This window comes from Mixophyes fleayi, chromosome 4 (genome assembly GCF_038048845.1).
Source record: "Mixophyes fleayi isolate aMixFle1 chromosome 4, aMixFle1.hap1, whole genome shotgun sequence".
Classification (NCBI taxonomy): domain Eukaryota; kingdom Metazoa; phylum Chordata; class Amphibia; order Anura; family Limnodynastidae; genus Mixophyes; species Mixophyes fleayi.
In genome coordinates this window covers 211126301-211143840 of record NC_134405.1, presented here as the reverse complement: position 1 = coordinate 211143840, position 17540 = coordinate 211126301, and the positions used below count along the sequence as shown (strand labels likewise).

General features: G+C 41.9%; 3 protein-coding genes across 4 annotated transcripts in view; 2 read left to right on the top strand and 1 right to left on the bottom strand.

Annotated features, from left to right (window-relative positions):
- Positions 1–11866, bottom strand: part of DRAM1 (DNA damage regulated autophagy modulator 1) — a 70223-nt gene extending 58357 nt beyond the window's left edge. For both annotated transcript variants that reach the window (XM_075209270.1, XM_075209272.1), the window contains exon 1: positions 11631–11866. The gene's annotated coding sequence lies outside the window, so the exon portion shown is untranslated. The remainder of the gene's footprint in view (positions 1–11630) is intronic.
- Positions 1–17540, top strand: part of SYCP3 (synaptonemal complex protein 3) — a 746653-nt gene that overhangs the window by 576518 nt on the left and 152595 nt on the right. The window lies entirely within an intron of this gene.
- GNPTAB (N-acetylglucosamine-1-phosphate transferase subunits alpha and beta) overlaps positions 11963–17540 on the top strand; it is a 69054-nt gene continuing 63476 nt past the window's right edge. Inside the window, exon 1 of the mRNA XM_075209267.1 lies at positions 11963–12168. Within this exon, the coding sequence (XP_075065368.1) occupies positions 12040–12168 (129 nt within the window). The 5' untranslated portion in view covers positions 11963–12039. The remainder of the gene's footprint in view (positions 12169–17540) is intronic.

The following is a 17540-nucleotide window of genomic DNA, read 5'->3' as shown; positions in this document are numbered from 1 at the left end:
CTAGTGTTTATATTACACTCAGTACCTGTGATTCTCCAGAGTTGCTGCTGTTCTGCCTTTCCCACTATCAGGGGTTAACTAGCACAACTAGTTAATCATTCACACCGGACTGTGTCTTACATATGCCCGCTTATCCTAGTATCCTTTGCTGGTCATTGATGTTCCTGAGCCTGTTTATGTTTGTACCTATAATCACTGCCTACTTACTATGTGTCTGTGGATATCCATGCTTAGCCAGTTCCTGTTTCCTTGTACAGCATTAATCAATATTAAAAAAATTCAATCGTTTTCAAATAAGCATTGTCTAAGCGATTGTGTTGTGTTTCCAAAGCACAAAATAATTTATTTTAGCAGATGCAAAATTTAGCAGTTCAATACATAATTATAATACAGTACAGCCAATACCAAAAAGATACATACATACCGCCGCGCCCTTCGCTGCGCAAAGCTGCGCTCCACTGGTACCAGCGTAAAGTACTTCACTCCAGAATACTGTGGTCAGAGAAGACTGACTTGGTACCAGCTAGAGCTGTATAATATACACTCAGTGTTACAGTGAAAACAATGCAGATGGTGTGGCTTGCTTCTATTGGTCCAGGTATCAGGAAGGTCCAGTGTGCTGCAGGTCATTGGCCAGTTCAAACCAAAATATCCAAAAGGTGTGGGTCATCTCTCCAGGGGTTGTGCTCTGACTTTCCCGCCAAGACTCCAGTTTCAGTCTATTAGCATTTTACAGTTGGTATCACTCTGATCAATTATTCCCTAACATCAATAATTAGAGTATGCAATGTGCGATCTCTTCGGCGAATGAACCGGACAACTGCTGATGAATAGGGGATTAAAATGATGATACTAAACATGACACAATTCCTGCAACCTGAACCTTAAATAACACCGAAGTGTACATATAATCATTATATATAAACTATTAATAAACTAGGGCCCGATTCATCAAAGTTCGCAAACGCATACACATCTGCTAAATGGCTCTGCGCATGCGTGAAACAACACTTAAGCTGCGCAAAACACTACATACGCTACTCAAGCACGGCAGATACAGCTCTCAAAAGGCAACTCAATCTCAAACTCGAACGCAAATAGATTTGAGATGACTGCTGACCACTTGAGAACAAATGGGTGGGAATGGGCGGAGAGTAGGCGCGGACTGGGCGGAGATGAGATAGTACTTGAGTAAAGTAGGCGTTATGCTTTTTCACTTGAGAATAGTAGGCGTTCCCTCTGCCCAGATGAGTGAAACTGACAACACTCCTTTCTCAAATCTTTCACAAAAGTTAAGGAAGGCCAGGGTCATGTTTAACTCCAATACAGCTAGCTAAAACCACTAATAAGCGCCTTTAGGAGCATATTTTGCGTTTAAAATGCAAAACGAAATATGCACAACATACATACATATCAATACAGACTGCTTGTGCCATTTTTTTTTATTTATTTTTTAAATGTTTATTCCATATAATATATGTATACATAATATATATTCCATCACTCTCTGTACCTCTTGGCCTGCATCCCTAGCCCTGATTTCTTTAGCTTAGGCCTGCTTCTCACTGATTACTACCATCACTCTCACTTACTGTCCCACAAATAATTTGATCTACATTACCATGTTACCTGTATTTTTTCATTCATTTAGTATATCTGGTCTTTGTATTTTGTTCTTCATGTACCATGTTATGTGTTCTGGATCATTGCTTTCTGTATATGTCATGTACGGCGCTGCAGACCCTTTGTGGAGCCTTATAAATAAACAATTATAATAGCATACTTGCCAGCTCTCCCGGAATGTCCCCGAGACTTACGAAATTCGGGTTGGTCTCCGGGAGAGCTGGCAAAACCGCTTATTTGATGCGGGGGAGGGGGGGGCAAAATGACGCGATTCACAGTGCCCCACCCCCTCTCGCCCTCTAGACACGCCCCTCTCCCGGGTACAACTTGACAAAGGTAGGCAAGTATGAATAATAGTAAATAATAATAACTTCTCTGGTGCTAGCAGGCAACTTGGAATTTTTTTGCGGCAATGTAATAATTGTTTTGAAACATATCCTAAAGTCTGTCAGTCTAATGAGATCTGCATTTATCATATGTTTATGTGGTGTTCCAGTGATGTTTTAAAGCAGGCTGTACCCGTCATGGAAAACAACAGTCCTCTATTACGAGATCTGCAGGCTTCCACACAGGCTTTCTGTGATAGATATAAACCCAGACCTATTTTTCAACCATAAGCAATTCTTAATTATTTGTTTAATTAAATTCTTCTAACAGTCTGCAGTCACCCCTGCAGATAGGTGAGTGAAACACTGCCGAGAGAGATAGGTGTGTGTGCTGAGGTATCATGTTAAATGTGACTGTCCAATACACAAGTATCCACGGTACCTGTTTAAGAACTGTATATACTGGAGGAAGCAGGAGCTGTACATATTTGTCTTACTGTTTACAACAGAAGTATGGTGCTGGAAGAGAAGTGTAAATAGAGTCTATATTTTGCAATATAAAGATGGTCTTGCCCAGCTTACTGTGCAATCAATTACGAAACAACACGTGTCAAAAATCCCGGGTCTTCAACCCAGGATTTATCGAGGGGTAATTCCCGAGTCGGACCCGTGTTGCCTGCACTATGAATGGTGTAACACGGGTTTTTCAACCCGGGTTGCACAGAAAACAAGCTGATTGGCTATCTGCCTGTCTCTGGAGGATGATGTCATCGGTGGGATTATTATTATGGTATTACCAGACTAATATGAATTACTGTGCATTTTATTAGTAAATAATCTCCCTTGTTAGAGTGCGAAAAACCATTACTTTATGATGGCCTACATTTTTTATAGTAAATCCTGCTAAGATGCAGGAAGAAAAACATTTTAAATGATTTTTAAATTTCAGTAAAGAACATCTTCCCAAATACCATTAAACACTGCCCTAATTCACAGCTGAGATAACTTTGTGAAAGTACTTTATGCTACTCTATTTATGTCTGAAAGTGTCCCTGATGGTGTGAACCAAATCTTGAGAAATCATATGTACAGGTTCCCAGCTCACCTTAGATACATGTGATATGGATATTGCAAGTAAAAGGAAACAGTTTATTCTTATGGAAGAAAAAACAAAACAGAAAACAAATGTGTTTGACCATGTGATACATTAATGCATCTCTGGAACTCAACAATCTACTAGACTAAGGCTTACGCTCTTCTTAACTGTAGTAATTACATATTTCTTATCCACTGTGGGGTATCACAACAAGACTTTTGACCTGAAGGGAAATGATCATGTAGGCCAGTGTTGGCTAACCTGTGACACTCCAGGTTTTGTGAAACTACAAGTCCCAGCATACCCTTCCAGCATCTGAACTAGTGATTCCAAAAGTGTCCTGCCTTAAATTTTTCAGCCAATGAAAACTGCTCTGGTGATGACTCCCACAAATTGCCAGGGCACAGACTTGTGCAGTATGAATGGGGTCAAACCGGGAAATTCCCGGGTCCGAGGTGCAGTATGAATGGTGTTTCTGAGCTGGGACGCTCCGAGCCCCGGCAAAAACCCGGCTTGAAAAACCCGGGATATTGGCGGGGCGGCAATATGAAAGCGGTATTAACAGACGTTGCTGTAAAACCGGCCTGTACGGTGGACTGTGTGGTCACTTATGCCTACACCTGAGAGCTAGCCAGGGCAGAGGAAAGTGCAAGCAAAGAGGTACACTACCCGATCATGCGCCCCAGGACCACACACAATGATGGGGGTTTTACACATGGATACAGGAAAATTATACTGGTTTGTTATTGCTGTATGCCAGACTAGGCTAGGTATGTTATTACTTTAAGCAACACATTTTTCAATTAATTGCAGCAAACCTATTTTGATGTTTTATTGTAATTTTTCATATTAGGATAAAGTGGCAAAATTATCATTCTACTATAAACCTGATTCGGTAGAGGGTCAGGAACAGATATGGCAGGTTATTTACCTGTTAAACTGGTTTCCTTCACTCCTCCATGGCAGCATACACTATAGGGTTAATGCCCCCCTTGCACATGAGTCAGGACAGGAAAGAAGACACACCTGGAGGGTATATAGGGCCACACCTCCCTCCTTCCTGTGTCTTCTGGTTTTCCTAAAGCTGAAAAATATCTTAATGTCTCATATTAGAAACAAGCAAACAGAAAAATAACTTAGTGCGGGCAGCATGCTGCCTTGGAGGAGTAAAGGAAACCAGTTTAACAGGTAATAAATAACCTGGGGCCTGATTCATTAAGGATCTTAACTTAAGAAACTTCTTATTTCGGTCTCCTGGACAAAACCATGTTACAATGCAAGGGGTGCCAATTAGTATTCCATTTTGCACATAAGTCAAATACTGACTGTTTTTTCATGTAGCACACCAGTGTACTACAATTTCCAACACCTTGTGAATGGCTCTTAACAGACATGCCTGATTCCACCTGCTGGTCATAATCTTCTGAGGCAACACTAATTACTGAGTTTGACTCTTTAGACCTCAGCTGCTGTAAATCATCCTTTGGAATGAAAATTTCAACTAATGCAACCTTCATCCACTTTTACATTTGAACCATATGAGGGGAAGGCTGTTGCTGTTCACTAGAATTACATTCATAAATTTTAAGGTCCACATTGAGGAGGGATATTGGTCTATAGCTAGAGCAGAGAGTTGGGTCCTTCCCTGGCTTTGGAATGACAATGATGTTAGCTCTGGTTGTGGCTGCATCAAACGTGGCACCATCCAAGATCTCGTTAAAAAAAGATGTCAGATGGGGGCCTAGAGCTGCAGCGAAATTCTTATAATATTGTGGGGTGAAACCGTCAGGGCCTGGAGCTGAAGAGGGTTTCAGGGATTTAATAGCCACCAAAACCTCGGTGAGGGTAATGTCTTCATTCAGGGACTCTATGTGAGGTGAAGTGAGCCTAGGGAGGGGGGTGGCGGCTAGATATTCGTCTAGAGACGGCACCGTATGAGCTCTTAGAAGGGGGGGTGGTGGGGCTAAGTTATAGAGGGAGGAATAAAATTCCTGAAACGTCTGGACTATCTCCTTAGGGTTATACGTAACTCTGCTCGCTTGTGAGTTGTAAATTTTATCGATGTGACCTAGAGCCATCTTCTTACGAAGCTTTCTGGCTAACACAGAATCTGCTTTGTCAGATTTATCGTAGTACGGTTGCTGTAATTTCTGCATAGTAATAGCAGCCCTACGGGAGAGAAGAGTGTTAAGTTGACCTTTCAACGAGGTGATCTGGGTGAGCAGAGCAGGGTCATGAAGAGACTGGTGTTGGGAAAGAAGAGAGGCCAATCTGCGCTCTAAACAAGATATCTCTTCTGCAGCTTTTTTCCTAGAAGCCGCAGACAGGCTAATCAAATGACCACGTATAGTGGCTTTGTGTGCTTCCCAAATAATGCCTGGGGGGACATCTATAGCAGAGTTATCTTGGAAATAATTGGCGATTGAGTTATTGAGGTCTAAGAGGGTCGTCTGATTGAGCAGGAGAGTGTCATCTAGGCGCCACTTTCCCTGGGGTGGTGATGTCTTGAGGAGGTCTAGAATAATGAACACCCCTGAGTGGTCAGTCCATGAGAGTGGGGTGATGCCCGCCTGAGTCACGTAGGGAGTGAGTGCATGGGATACATGTATCATGTCTATGCGGGAGTACAATTGGTGGGGGGCAGAGTAATGGGTGTAATCCCTAGCGTCTGAATTACAGAGTCGCCAGGAGTCATACATGCGATGATGAGAGAGCAGTGTGGCAAGTGAAGTAGATTCTGCTGAAATGAAAGAGCCCCGCCGGGAAGAAGAAGGGGAAGACCTGTCCAGGACAGGATCAAGAGTCACATTAAAATCGCCACCCACTATCACATGACCCCGCGCCAGCCGCTCAATGCATTTAAAGAGTCTGGTAAAAAAAAAGGCTTCTGTTTCTGGTTAGGGGCATAGACCGAAACCAGGGTAACAGGGATAGATCGAAGAGTACCCCCCACTAGTATGAAGCGACCCTCCGGGTCTGCATAAGTGTTGGAGTGCAGGAAGGGAATCTTACTGTGGATCAAAATAGCCACTCCCCGCTTCTTGCAGTCCGCCGAGGCAAAGAAAGTCTGAGAAAACTGCTTACCCTGCAGCTGAGAGTGGACTCCAGTGAAGTGTGTCTCCTGTAGAAAGACAATATCCGCTTTTTCTCTCCTACAGGCTCCCAGTAGCATCGTACGTTTACGAGGGGAGTTGAGGCCGTTGACGTTGATCGAAAAAACTTTTAAGGCCATGGCAATGAAGAAGTGATAAATCCCGGCAGCTTGACTAGTGATGGGGAAGAATGGAATAAGTTATTAAACCGTCCTTGAGAACAGAGAGAAGGCAAAGGAAAAGGTGAAAAAGGAGAGTAGAGAGAAAAGAAAGAAAAGAGAAGAGGAAGAAGGAGCCCAATTGGGCGTAAACCCTGTGTGAAAGGAACCCAGAAGGGGTTCAAAAACATAGTGAGAGTAAATACAAATAACAATATCAAAGGGTGCGTGGGGGGGTGGTCCTGTGTATAAAGTGGAATGAGACCAGGACCGTAGACCCATGAAAAAATCTTAAGAAAAGACAAACAAAAAGAAGAGAAAAAGAAAAAAGGGAAAAAAGAAAACTTCCTTCCCTCTCTCCTTTTCCCCTGCAATAGTATTAACTAACCGTAAAAAAGTGTGCATTAACAACATATTAGTATTAGAACTTTAAGATTCTTCAACTTTAGGGGAGGGGGGTAGGGGGGAGAGTATAAGGGAGGGAGGGGGAGTAAAGGGAGCAGGGATCACCTCACCAAAAGTAAAACACAAGAGATTATAGCAGCAACAGGATACTTCAAATTTAACGCCATGTCAAACAAATACCACTATAAATATACTAACAAACTGGCAACATAGAAAAACTTATATATCTATAGATGAAGACAAGGAGCTCAGAGATCCAACCCGTATAGGAAGTCCACCTGTGGGGATGAAACATTAGCAAAGGAAATGATCAGTAACAATAAAAGACACGTCATGGTGGCGTAGCATCTCGGACTTTGCGGCGGGAGGAATGGGTCCAATCTGGTTGTGGAGGCGCTGATCGTTGGGCCTTCGGAGAGCCGGTCTGCGAAGCAATCGTAACGGGAAGGATGTCCAATTTCGCCAATAGTTCCTGTCCTTGGTCCACCGTTTTAATATAATAAGATGAGTTGGCTGCAAACACCTGAAGTTGAAACGGGAAGCACCAGCGATACCGGAAATTATGTTGTCGCAGAATCCTAGTAACAGGCTGCAAGTTTCTCCGTTTCTGAATTGTGGAGGGAGCAAGATCCTGAAACAGCTGGATGTCCATGTTCTGGAAAGAGAGAGCAGATTGATCTCTAGTCGCAAAGAGAATTCGGTCCCTTGTGCGGAAATAGTGCAGGCGCACAATAATGTCTCGAGGAGGCAGGACATTGGCAGGACGGGCCCGAAGAGCCCTATGAGCACGATCCATCAAACAGTCAGTGTCAGAAAGCTCCGGAAGGATATGTTGAAAAAGGTCTTTAAGAAAAGCTTGAAGATCCGCCGGAGAGATTTCTTCAGCGACATTTCGGATACGGATATTGTTACGACGAGATCGGTTCTCAGAGTTCTCCTGCTGTTCCTTCAGAGTCTCAACTTCGTCACGAAGACGGGTAAGTTCGTTGTCCATCGTAGTTTGTGAGCGGCAGAGGTCGTCTGTTTTTGATTCCAGCGCGTCAGATCTGTTGCCCAGTGAGGTTAGTTCGGTTTTAAAGTCATTAACAACTTTGGAGAGTTCTTGGTGGAATGTTTGCTTGACTCCTTCTAGTAGACTGGTCATTATGGCTAGGATCTGTGGGTCCAGCTCAACTTCAGCAGGCGGCTGGGAGCCAGGCGCTTCTGTACGAGTCGAAGGCGGGGAAGACGGTTTATTCTTTGAACCAAAAAAGTTAGCAGAGGACCCGGAGGTCACTTTCTTTGGTTTGTTGGACATGACGGAAAAGCTGGGAGCCGTCGGCCAGTTGAGAAGGATGAAGGGGGCAGAGGAAGGCTGGGATGAGGAAAGGAGGCGAAAAAGGGACACACTTTTACATTGGTCAGTATTATAGGGGTCAGTCCCGGTCCAGCCTGATTGGAGGAGATCACATATTCAGCGACCGGATAAGGGCCAGCAGATGGGTGTCAGCGTGTAAAGAGACCGTGATTTGACGCTGCTCCTTCAAATAGACATTAGCTAGATGAAAATAGTTGCAACAGCAATAAACAGTAGATGTAGTATTTTTTTTTTTATTTTTAGCCACCACAAGAGGGCAGTATTATTCCACAATACTACAATCTAATTGGGCCAATCAGATTGCCACTCCAGGTTGGGGCAATGGAGTTATATACTTTGATCTCACTTACTTTAGGCACTGCGAGTGAGGCAAGGTGTGGAGAGGTGCCGAGGGCCTTAATGAGGAAGACACCGAGACTTCAATGATGTGAGCCCACAGACAGCGTCCCTGTGGCGAACCGGATGTACAGGTGTCCAAGACCTCCGGTTTTCGCCTGCAATGGGTGTTTGAGGAGGTCCTCTCCCACACTGGTGGTGCCCGAGGAGTCTCCAACTTTAGGCAGGGGATCTGGCCTCCGTTTTCCGTGGACCGGAAGTGCCCAGCCGCGGACCGGAAGTGGCTAATTTTCGGTCTTCTCGCTCGGTTCAAGCTCCAGCACTGACCCACATCCGGCGGAGAGGCACCAAGAGCAGGGCAGGAGGCCAAAGAACCATGCAGCTATCCTCAGAAAGGTAGGATGGGTGACACCATACACACAAGCCGGGCTGCAGCACTTCCCTGTGCAAGGAGCCACCGGATCTGCCTCAAATGCGGCACTTGTAGGTTTCAGCCGTGCCCACGGCACTTAGGCAGCCCTCTGAACAGAAATAGGTAGATAACAGGCCCCAAAAGGTGATATTCAGGGTCCCGGGACACAGAGCTCCAAGCCTGCACGTCCTTCCAAAATGGCAGTTAGGCCACACCCCAGAATTACATTCAATACATTTTTCTGTCACAAATTCCACCACAAATATTTTCTGTTTTTTTCTGTAGCTTTCTCCACAAGCTTCTCACTTCCAGTCTGGGTTTCTGACCTAGAGACAATATTGTAGATTAAATCAGCTTGCACACTAAGTTGCTAAAAACATTAGCCACTATAATATAATAAAGGTTCTTACCCTGGCTACAGCCTTGGGAACATTTTTCCTCCATATTTGGCTGTTTGGTACACAGGGTGTGGATCTCCTGTTATATACAATGCTCCACTCCTGCTTTTGTCGATATATTTGCAGGTTTTTTGCTTTCAGCTCTCACTGCGTGTGCGGGACGTCACAATGGCAATTCCCAGAAAGTTTTCCTTAAGGCAGAGAGGCAAGAAAACCGCTACGACTGCTGTGGGACAATGCACCAAATGGCAAAAGTATCACCAGGGTAGAGAATGTACAAAATAAATAGTAACTTGAATCAGATTGGTTGCTATAGGCAACATCTCCACTTTTTCAAACCCTTCCTGATAAATTTACCCCTTGAGGCTTAATAGGACCGATATTACGCCACGGTGAGAAATAACACCCATCACAGGGTAGCAATTACTTCTGCTTCAGGACAGGCGAGTATGAATTCTACACCAATTTAGTGTTGGAGATGGTGTTCTAGTAGCACAGGAAATGGTGCTTTAGTTAGTAATGGTGGTGCAGGAAATGGCACTGTTAGAAGCTGCAGATTTTAATATGTGTAAGACAAGATTTCTATTCCAACAATGATATGTAATTTGTATAATAACATACTAAATATTGATGAACTATGCAATATGGGTATTTAGAAAATTGCCCTTAAAATGTTGTTGTAAAAGGATCAGGGTTTTGTCATTGGTTTGTATAACAGCTTGCAGAAGCAGAGCAGAAAGTTTGTTGCTTGAAGCAAGATATAATTCGCTTTCACTAAATGATAAATGATTTATCCTTTAAGGTTATAACAATAATATCTGAGGTATATGAAAATGTAAAGCAAACAGTTTAATGTACAATTAACATTTCCCCCAGGATAATAGAGGGGGGCGGGGGCTTAAAGCCTATAGAGTAGGCAGTTTAGAACTTTGAAAAATTCCCAATATTATGTGATGTGACGCAGGATCTGATAAAAACTGCTGCAACACTGCATAATAAATATCCGAAATCCCTATAAATTTAAATTGTAAATATAGGATTTTAAAACTCCGCCAAAGTAAGGTAACTATTATAAGTATTAAAAGTTAAGCAATGAAAATCATGTCTATAAATGAACAATTTGCTCTATTACTAAACAGTATATAAAGATTTAAAGGTAACCCTATTAGGTAATAACATGTTTTATTTTCCAGAAACAGGAGGTGGGTTGTGAGAATAAAAAATTGTATGGCAGAATTGTAAAATAAAAAAATCAGTGTCCTTTGAAAAAATGAAGTACTGTAAAAGTTTAAAAAAATCATAAAAACAACAAAAGCGGTAGTTTTGGTAATTCTGATGTATTAATATTTGGTGATCAGTAGGAGTTGGTACTAGTTAGAAATGAAAAGAGTAATGTATGCACAGATCCGCTAGATGGCATTAGCTGCAATTTTAATGGAAGATTAGCATGAGTTGATTCAAAAGGCTCCACAGTGGACCTTGCTATTACCTGTAAAATAGGAACATCTTCAAACTGTGTGTCCTGGGAAAATACAGATAGGTTAGCAGGCACATGCTCAGAACATTTTTAGCTGCCTGGGACACCCCTGGACACAATATGCTTCCTGGTGCTGGCCTTTACCCTAGGACCAGCACCTTACAGTTTGTGCCCAAGGATTGTTCTGCTCCTTCCCTCCCCTCGCTCTCTGGCTGTGTGTCCCTGTCCCTTTCTCCCCCACTGCCAGCACATCATGGGTTCAGGCAGCAGGATAATAGATACAGCACCAGATGGAAAAAGGTAATTGTGGGGAAGACAGCAGGGCCGTAACTAGGGCTGTGCGACAGGGGCGACCGCCCAGGGCGCAACGCTGAAGGGAGGCGCAATTTAGGAATATTTTAGGTTAATTTGGTTAAATTTGAGGGCTAGGGGGGCAGCGTTTGTCTTTCTCGCCCCAGGCGCTAGAATTCTAAGTTACGGCTCTGGAAAAGAGATTTTGATGAACGTGTGAGGGAGGGCATAAGAGGTGTCCAAACTGTACAACCATTCATGCTTTCAGGATTTCTTTAATCACGCACAGGTGAGTTAATCTATTTCGCTGGGTCAGTAATTATCCTGTCTCTACAGACAGAAATCCAGAAAACATGACCTGTTGGTAGCCCTTGAGGACCGAATTTGGACACCTTACAATATTGTTTCGTAACTTAGCCACAAGGTTACTACAGAACCTTGCGGATAACTGAATCAGCCCCAGAGTTTTACTCTTTGAGCTGAAAATAGTTATTTTGCCATTAGTCCAGATGCACTGATAAAAGAGTAAGTGGGATATTGGAGACCCAAAAAACAAGTAATGGGAGGATTTTATGACCCTTGCAAACTTCAGGTTACACGGGTATCCTAATTTGATTTAAAAAAATCATAACACACAAACGTCCTGAATTTTAACTTACTATCCTGCTTTTGCATCCCTGACCCATGGCTCCCTGTGTCTGTTCACTGTTATCAAGTGATTCGTATTAATCGACTGAGAATCAATTCGGAATCTAATCAATTTATAGAGTCAAACTGTAGGGGTGATCAATTGAAGGGAGACGGGCATAATTCGGAGTACACAAGCATGACATGAGGACTGTCAATGTAGAGGAGAAAAGTCCTGGGTTGAATCAATATGGGGGCGAGCAGACTCCACTACCTTAGTCTGAGAGAGGAAGAATCGTTTTTCTGGCGCTAAGGCGCACGCGCGGGATCGGCGCTCTGCTGCTCGTGACTGGTTCCGGGATGTAGTGTCTTTGCCTTTGCTTCACGTGACAGGGTGGCAGGGACTGGTGAGGGTGGCTGAGGGATGCTGCCCGTCCTGCCATGCTGCTCAACTCCCTGCTGAAACTCCTGCAGAGACAGACCTATACCTGCCTGTCCCACAGGTATGGGTTGTATCTCTGTTTCGGGGGCATGGTCCTGATGATCGTCTCAGCGCTGCAGTTTGGAGAGGTGTGTAACATTTTACCTAATCCTTCCATCTGTGACTGCTTGTGGTCCTAAGTGCACAGCTGTAATCATCTGTGGTGCATCGCATGGGAACCAATGCATTGACCCACTGGCTGTAAGATTACAGAAGTCAATGCCTTGCATAGGATACTTGCAGCTGTTCCTTTCCTGCCATATGTGAGCATTGTGGATTATTGTACTGTGTTGATTTTCAGAATTTCTATTTTCTAACTGTAGTTCAGACATAAAAGAAAATACATGTCATTGCTAAGTCTTGTCAAGTTTATACTTGTATAGTTTAGGAGCATACAAACGCATGCGCAATAGTTGATGTTAAAGTATGCTCCCGAAGCTGAGGTGTGTGTCAGTCATTTATAAAAGAAACACAATTGTAAATACATGCTGTTGTCTCTGGTTTTAGTACTTTTCGATTGATTGATTGCCAATTCAGCATATTTTTGTGTATGGGTCATTGAAGCCCCCGAGATAAGTGATCTATCATTACTACTGTTGCAGTGGTCTGCAAATCCATCTACTGCATATCATAAGTGGAGATACAAGAGTGACACTTCAGCATCACCAACAATAGTGTCCATCATCATTTTATTTCTTTTTTCATTTTAACATGACCATACAATTAAACTGTAAGGAATATAGATTCCTCTATTTTACAGCAATTGTCACATTGTTGTCTTTTTTTATTTTGTTGGCAAATGAAAGAGAATATAGTTACATTTGCAATAGCTAGAGATTATACCCTAGTACATAAAGGGCCTGAAGCAGAATTGGCGCAAAAAATGGTGCAACTCACCCTAAAAAAATGCAGGATGTAAAGATATTTATGCCCATATGCTGACCAGACCAGTAGCATATGTCCCCGGTTTACGGCAGGCACACGTCACAGACAATTATGATTCAATTGCGCCCATGTGTTTTAAGTGCAACAAACATATTCGTTATTAGGCATCAATTAAACCTTAAAAAAAAAACCTCTCTAATACAACAGAAACAACTCCCTGTCTAGTATACAAAACAAGTTTTGCTTAAACACAGCAGACACAAAAGTATGATCATCCAGATCAGCAAAAACACAGATCCGCCTCAGCGGTGTCATAGCAAGATGTCAATCTCAAGAGGACCGTCATCCGTTAACTGCACCTGCCCATGACCACCCATAAAAAATACAGCATTCTCAGGCATTTATACGTCTCTTTCCCAGTCAGCATCCATTCACAATTATGCAAATATGCCCTTCATGTACCTTGTCTGTTAGAACGCCCATGTCCCACCCTGTCCTGCCTCTCCACATATAGGCGGGCATAAGTGGCAGAATAGCACAAATCAGCATGATGGCATTTGCATGCTTCCACTTTTTGGGCATGTGCATAATGATTTCACACAAGATACTCAATGGAAACTGGCGTAGTACTGGCTCTGCATCAGCCCCAAAGTGCTCATGTACAATTTTACAAACTGCGCAGCTCTTCAGTCAGAGCTGTGCTGCTTTCACCCTAAGCTAAATGCAGCACTGAGCTAGTCAGGTATAAGAATTATTGAGCTATTCCAGCCAGACAATACATGTATATGGAAGCTGCATGGAAATGAGTTACCAAACTGAGTAGCCCATTCTGCATCTCTAATCCATCATCTACTTTCTTTAGGCTAACTATAGACAGACTTTACGATTATATTATGCAGTGCATTACAGAAAATTATAATCATTCAGATAAGTTGGTATTAAATAATACTATGTTTTATGCAAGTCTGACATTTTTGTCATATTGAATTGTTGTGAAATTGAAAAATAATTTGATATATATTCTGTCTTTGCTGTAATTTAAAGAACTTATTAAGCTGCAATATCACTTGGGATAGAGTGGAGCATTGTAGATTATCCATGCAGCTGTTTTTCCCTTCCTGGCTGAAAACCAGGGGTGGGTGATGATGATGATGATGATAATAATAATAATACTTGGTCATCCCATTCACACCCACAATCTTCAGCCATTTTAATGTGATGAACAACTACCACTTTAAGTGGTAGTGCAGCTTCAAAATACAGTTACTGTGTGTTGTTTTTAGATCCTCTTGATTGAATTACGTGGGCACATAAACTCCGTAAACGCTTAGCCCATCTTCATACTGCTTTAAATTTAAAGTAATGCAGTTATTTCATGTATAGTAAGTTTTATAGAGATGGTAGCATATAGTTCATGTTTATCAACAATAAAGTTAAAAGTAATCTGTTTGTCTACACTTTTGCAGCAATAACCCAATAATGAACACAATTGAATTGGGCTTTACCACATTCAGTTGCCTATGAACCATGTAATATCCAAACATGTTTAGAGTCATGTATAAAATATTGGGCAAGCCTTGCTATCTTTCACATGCAATGTGTCCCTTAATTTTTTTTCCCTAGTTTTTTTTTCTCACTTTTTGTAAATCTCCCTATGGACTTACCATAGGAACCGCTATAATTACCTTTCATTATAAATGTTAGACGTGGTAGCTGAACTTTGTAACAGCACTTCCTGATCACTCCCTATATTTCAGGATAGGTAATGGCTTATATATTGTTTTTTTGTTTTTTTTTAATAACTTAAGGGCTTATCCACATCTGCATTTTTAAGGCGTTTCAGTGGGAATTAAAAAAGAGTTATGGCTAAATGCTACACCCCAGCATGAAAAATGTCTACAAATGAACCATCATCATCATTTATTTATATTGCGCCAGCAGATTCTGTAGCGCTTTACAGTTGGACCATAAATCCCCCTTATCTTCTATCTCCTTATTTCACAATTTTCAGTTCACTGTATAGAATTATATGATTTTACTCCTATGCTAGTCCACAAAAGTAGATGTCTGGCTTTTATATAATCATGCACACAATGGGGGGGCGGTTCAGTTCCCTGCAGTGTGCCACGGAGTTAGCTCGTGAAGGAACCCTGGTGTGATGTGTCTCCGCTGATTTTTTTTTTTCCTTGTACCCCGTAGAGGTTTGCAGGGAAATCAGCCATGGTATTTAAAGCATATAGGTCAGTGTAGGGTCTGCATATAATGAGGTGCCCTTGATGCTAGGATGCAGGCTTAAATGTTTTTATCAAAATATGAACTAATACCTCATGTTTTCATTTTGCTAGATACACACAGATATGCAGTTTTAAAGATAAGCGCTGACAACTGTCTTTTTGTTTTGTAAACATATATTGGCATTTATATTGTCACACAGCTGATACCATATACAATATGGGATATACCGATCGCAGGCTTATTTTTTCTCAGGAAAATCAGCCATGTTCGGGTATCGTAGTACCTGGAAATGAGTGCAGCTGTACATCACCGTGAATTGAATGTCCCCCAGTATATTTTATTGTGCATTTTAATATTCTATATACAAGGATATATTTTCTTTCTGTGTGCACAATGTTTTCAATATATGTCTCTAGCCATTTGAAATGTTGGGTAATAAGTAGCTAATATATAGTGTATACCAGGGTTGTCCAACCTGCGGCCCGTGGGCCACATGTGGCCCAGCACGCCTGTAAATGTGGCCCAGCAGTAGTTTTGGTTGTAGCAAGGGGGCAGTGCTGTTAATAAAAAAAAAAATCCTGCAAAAAAAGAAAAAGATAAGAAAATCTTGTGGTCATGCGGTCCCTCCCTGGTCTCCTCCTCCGTGCGGCGCTCGCAGTGAATGTCGGGCGTGATGTCATCACGTCCGACATCCATTGCGGAGCACAGCACATAGAAGTCACCCGCGCGATCTATCAGCAGCAGTGAAACTGAAAAAACAAGAGAAGAGGATCAGAGAACAAGTCGATTAAAAGGTAAGTTAAGGGTGTTTTTTTTTTTCTGGTTTTTTTTTTTTATTATTTCAAGGGGCGCTGACCAGTGCATAAACTCACCTGGTCCTGGAGCATCACGGACCTTATCTTCCTGTCTTAATGACTGCTGTATTGAAGCCCTTCATAAAATGTTGTAACAATATCACTTGATGTTTGACAGCAGCCATTAGCATGTCATTGAAGCACTGAGCAACAACAAGGAGCATTAGCAATGATTTCTATGGTTTTTTTGGATGATCAGCTATTATTAGTGCTAGTGTATTTTATGTGCGGCCCAAAACAACTTGTCACCTTCCAATGAGGCCCAGGGAAGCTAAAAGGTTGGACACCCCTGGTGTATTATACTGTTGATACAGACAAATATTACAGTTTACATGCATTTGATCATTTCATCCGTTTTTCCACTTCCTTCTTTCTGTCAACCGTTTCTCTTTGTTAGACAGAGATAAAGTTGTCTTTGTTATATATCTCACTCTCAACTAAGTTTTGTGGTTTGTGATGAGATAAAGGAATAGACTACAATGAAATGTTGGTTATTGCAGAACACAGAACAAACTGTATAGCGAAATGCAAGGGAACTGGTGTTTGTAATTCTACTGTGTTTTGTTCTTCATATAATGTGCTTCAACCGTCCATAGAAAATTAAATTTGCAAAGGAATTAAAACATGTTTCCACAATTGTATATAATTGTATATAAGTTCTATTTTATAGAAGATCTTTTCTTTTTTCTTTGGATTTTGCTGTACATGTGCAGATTTTACTTTTATTTACTTTGAAGTAATCATTGTTATTGTGATGTTGTAGTGGCTGTCTCTATTTTGACATATATGGGGCATATTCAATTAGCTTTTGGATTCGCGGTAACGCGCGTTGCCGCGAAAAGTGCGCGTTCTTGTGGGTATTACGGTACCGCATTAACGCGGATTTTCGTTCGCAACCCTATGGGCTGCGAACGAAAATCCACGTTATTGCGGTACCGTGTATTACGTTTCGCGGCTGTTCCGGCGCGTTACCGCGAATCCAAAAGCTAATTGAATATGCCCCATAAGGTCCAGCTATTTTTCATCAAAACATAACAATGATTTAAAGTGTACTGGCCCCTTAGGATGGCTACATGTTTTCTTTTTTAGTTAAGTACCCACCACCACAGACTGTAGATTAAAGTGGTTGTCCTATTGGTCACATTTTTCACAGAAAGCCTTAAATGTCAGACATAACTGTCTTTAATCTTTCCTGTCTCTCTCTGTTATGGTGTTACTTACTAATTATTTCCTCACACCTCCACCACAAACAACTTTTGGTACAATTTTTACACCATGCACAAAGGGGATGTTATGTAGAACAAACTGCTGAAATGATAAACATAATTTGTTAACCTGCTATGTCGTCACTAATCTTGAGTATTTATCTAGAAATGTTTAGTCTGTGCAAAGCATATATGATCTACTCTGTGACACTAACAAGCCAATCTTAAAAGCTCTATTTCCTCTTCAGACTCCCTGCCAGTCCTAACGAATGGGTTAACTCC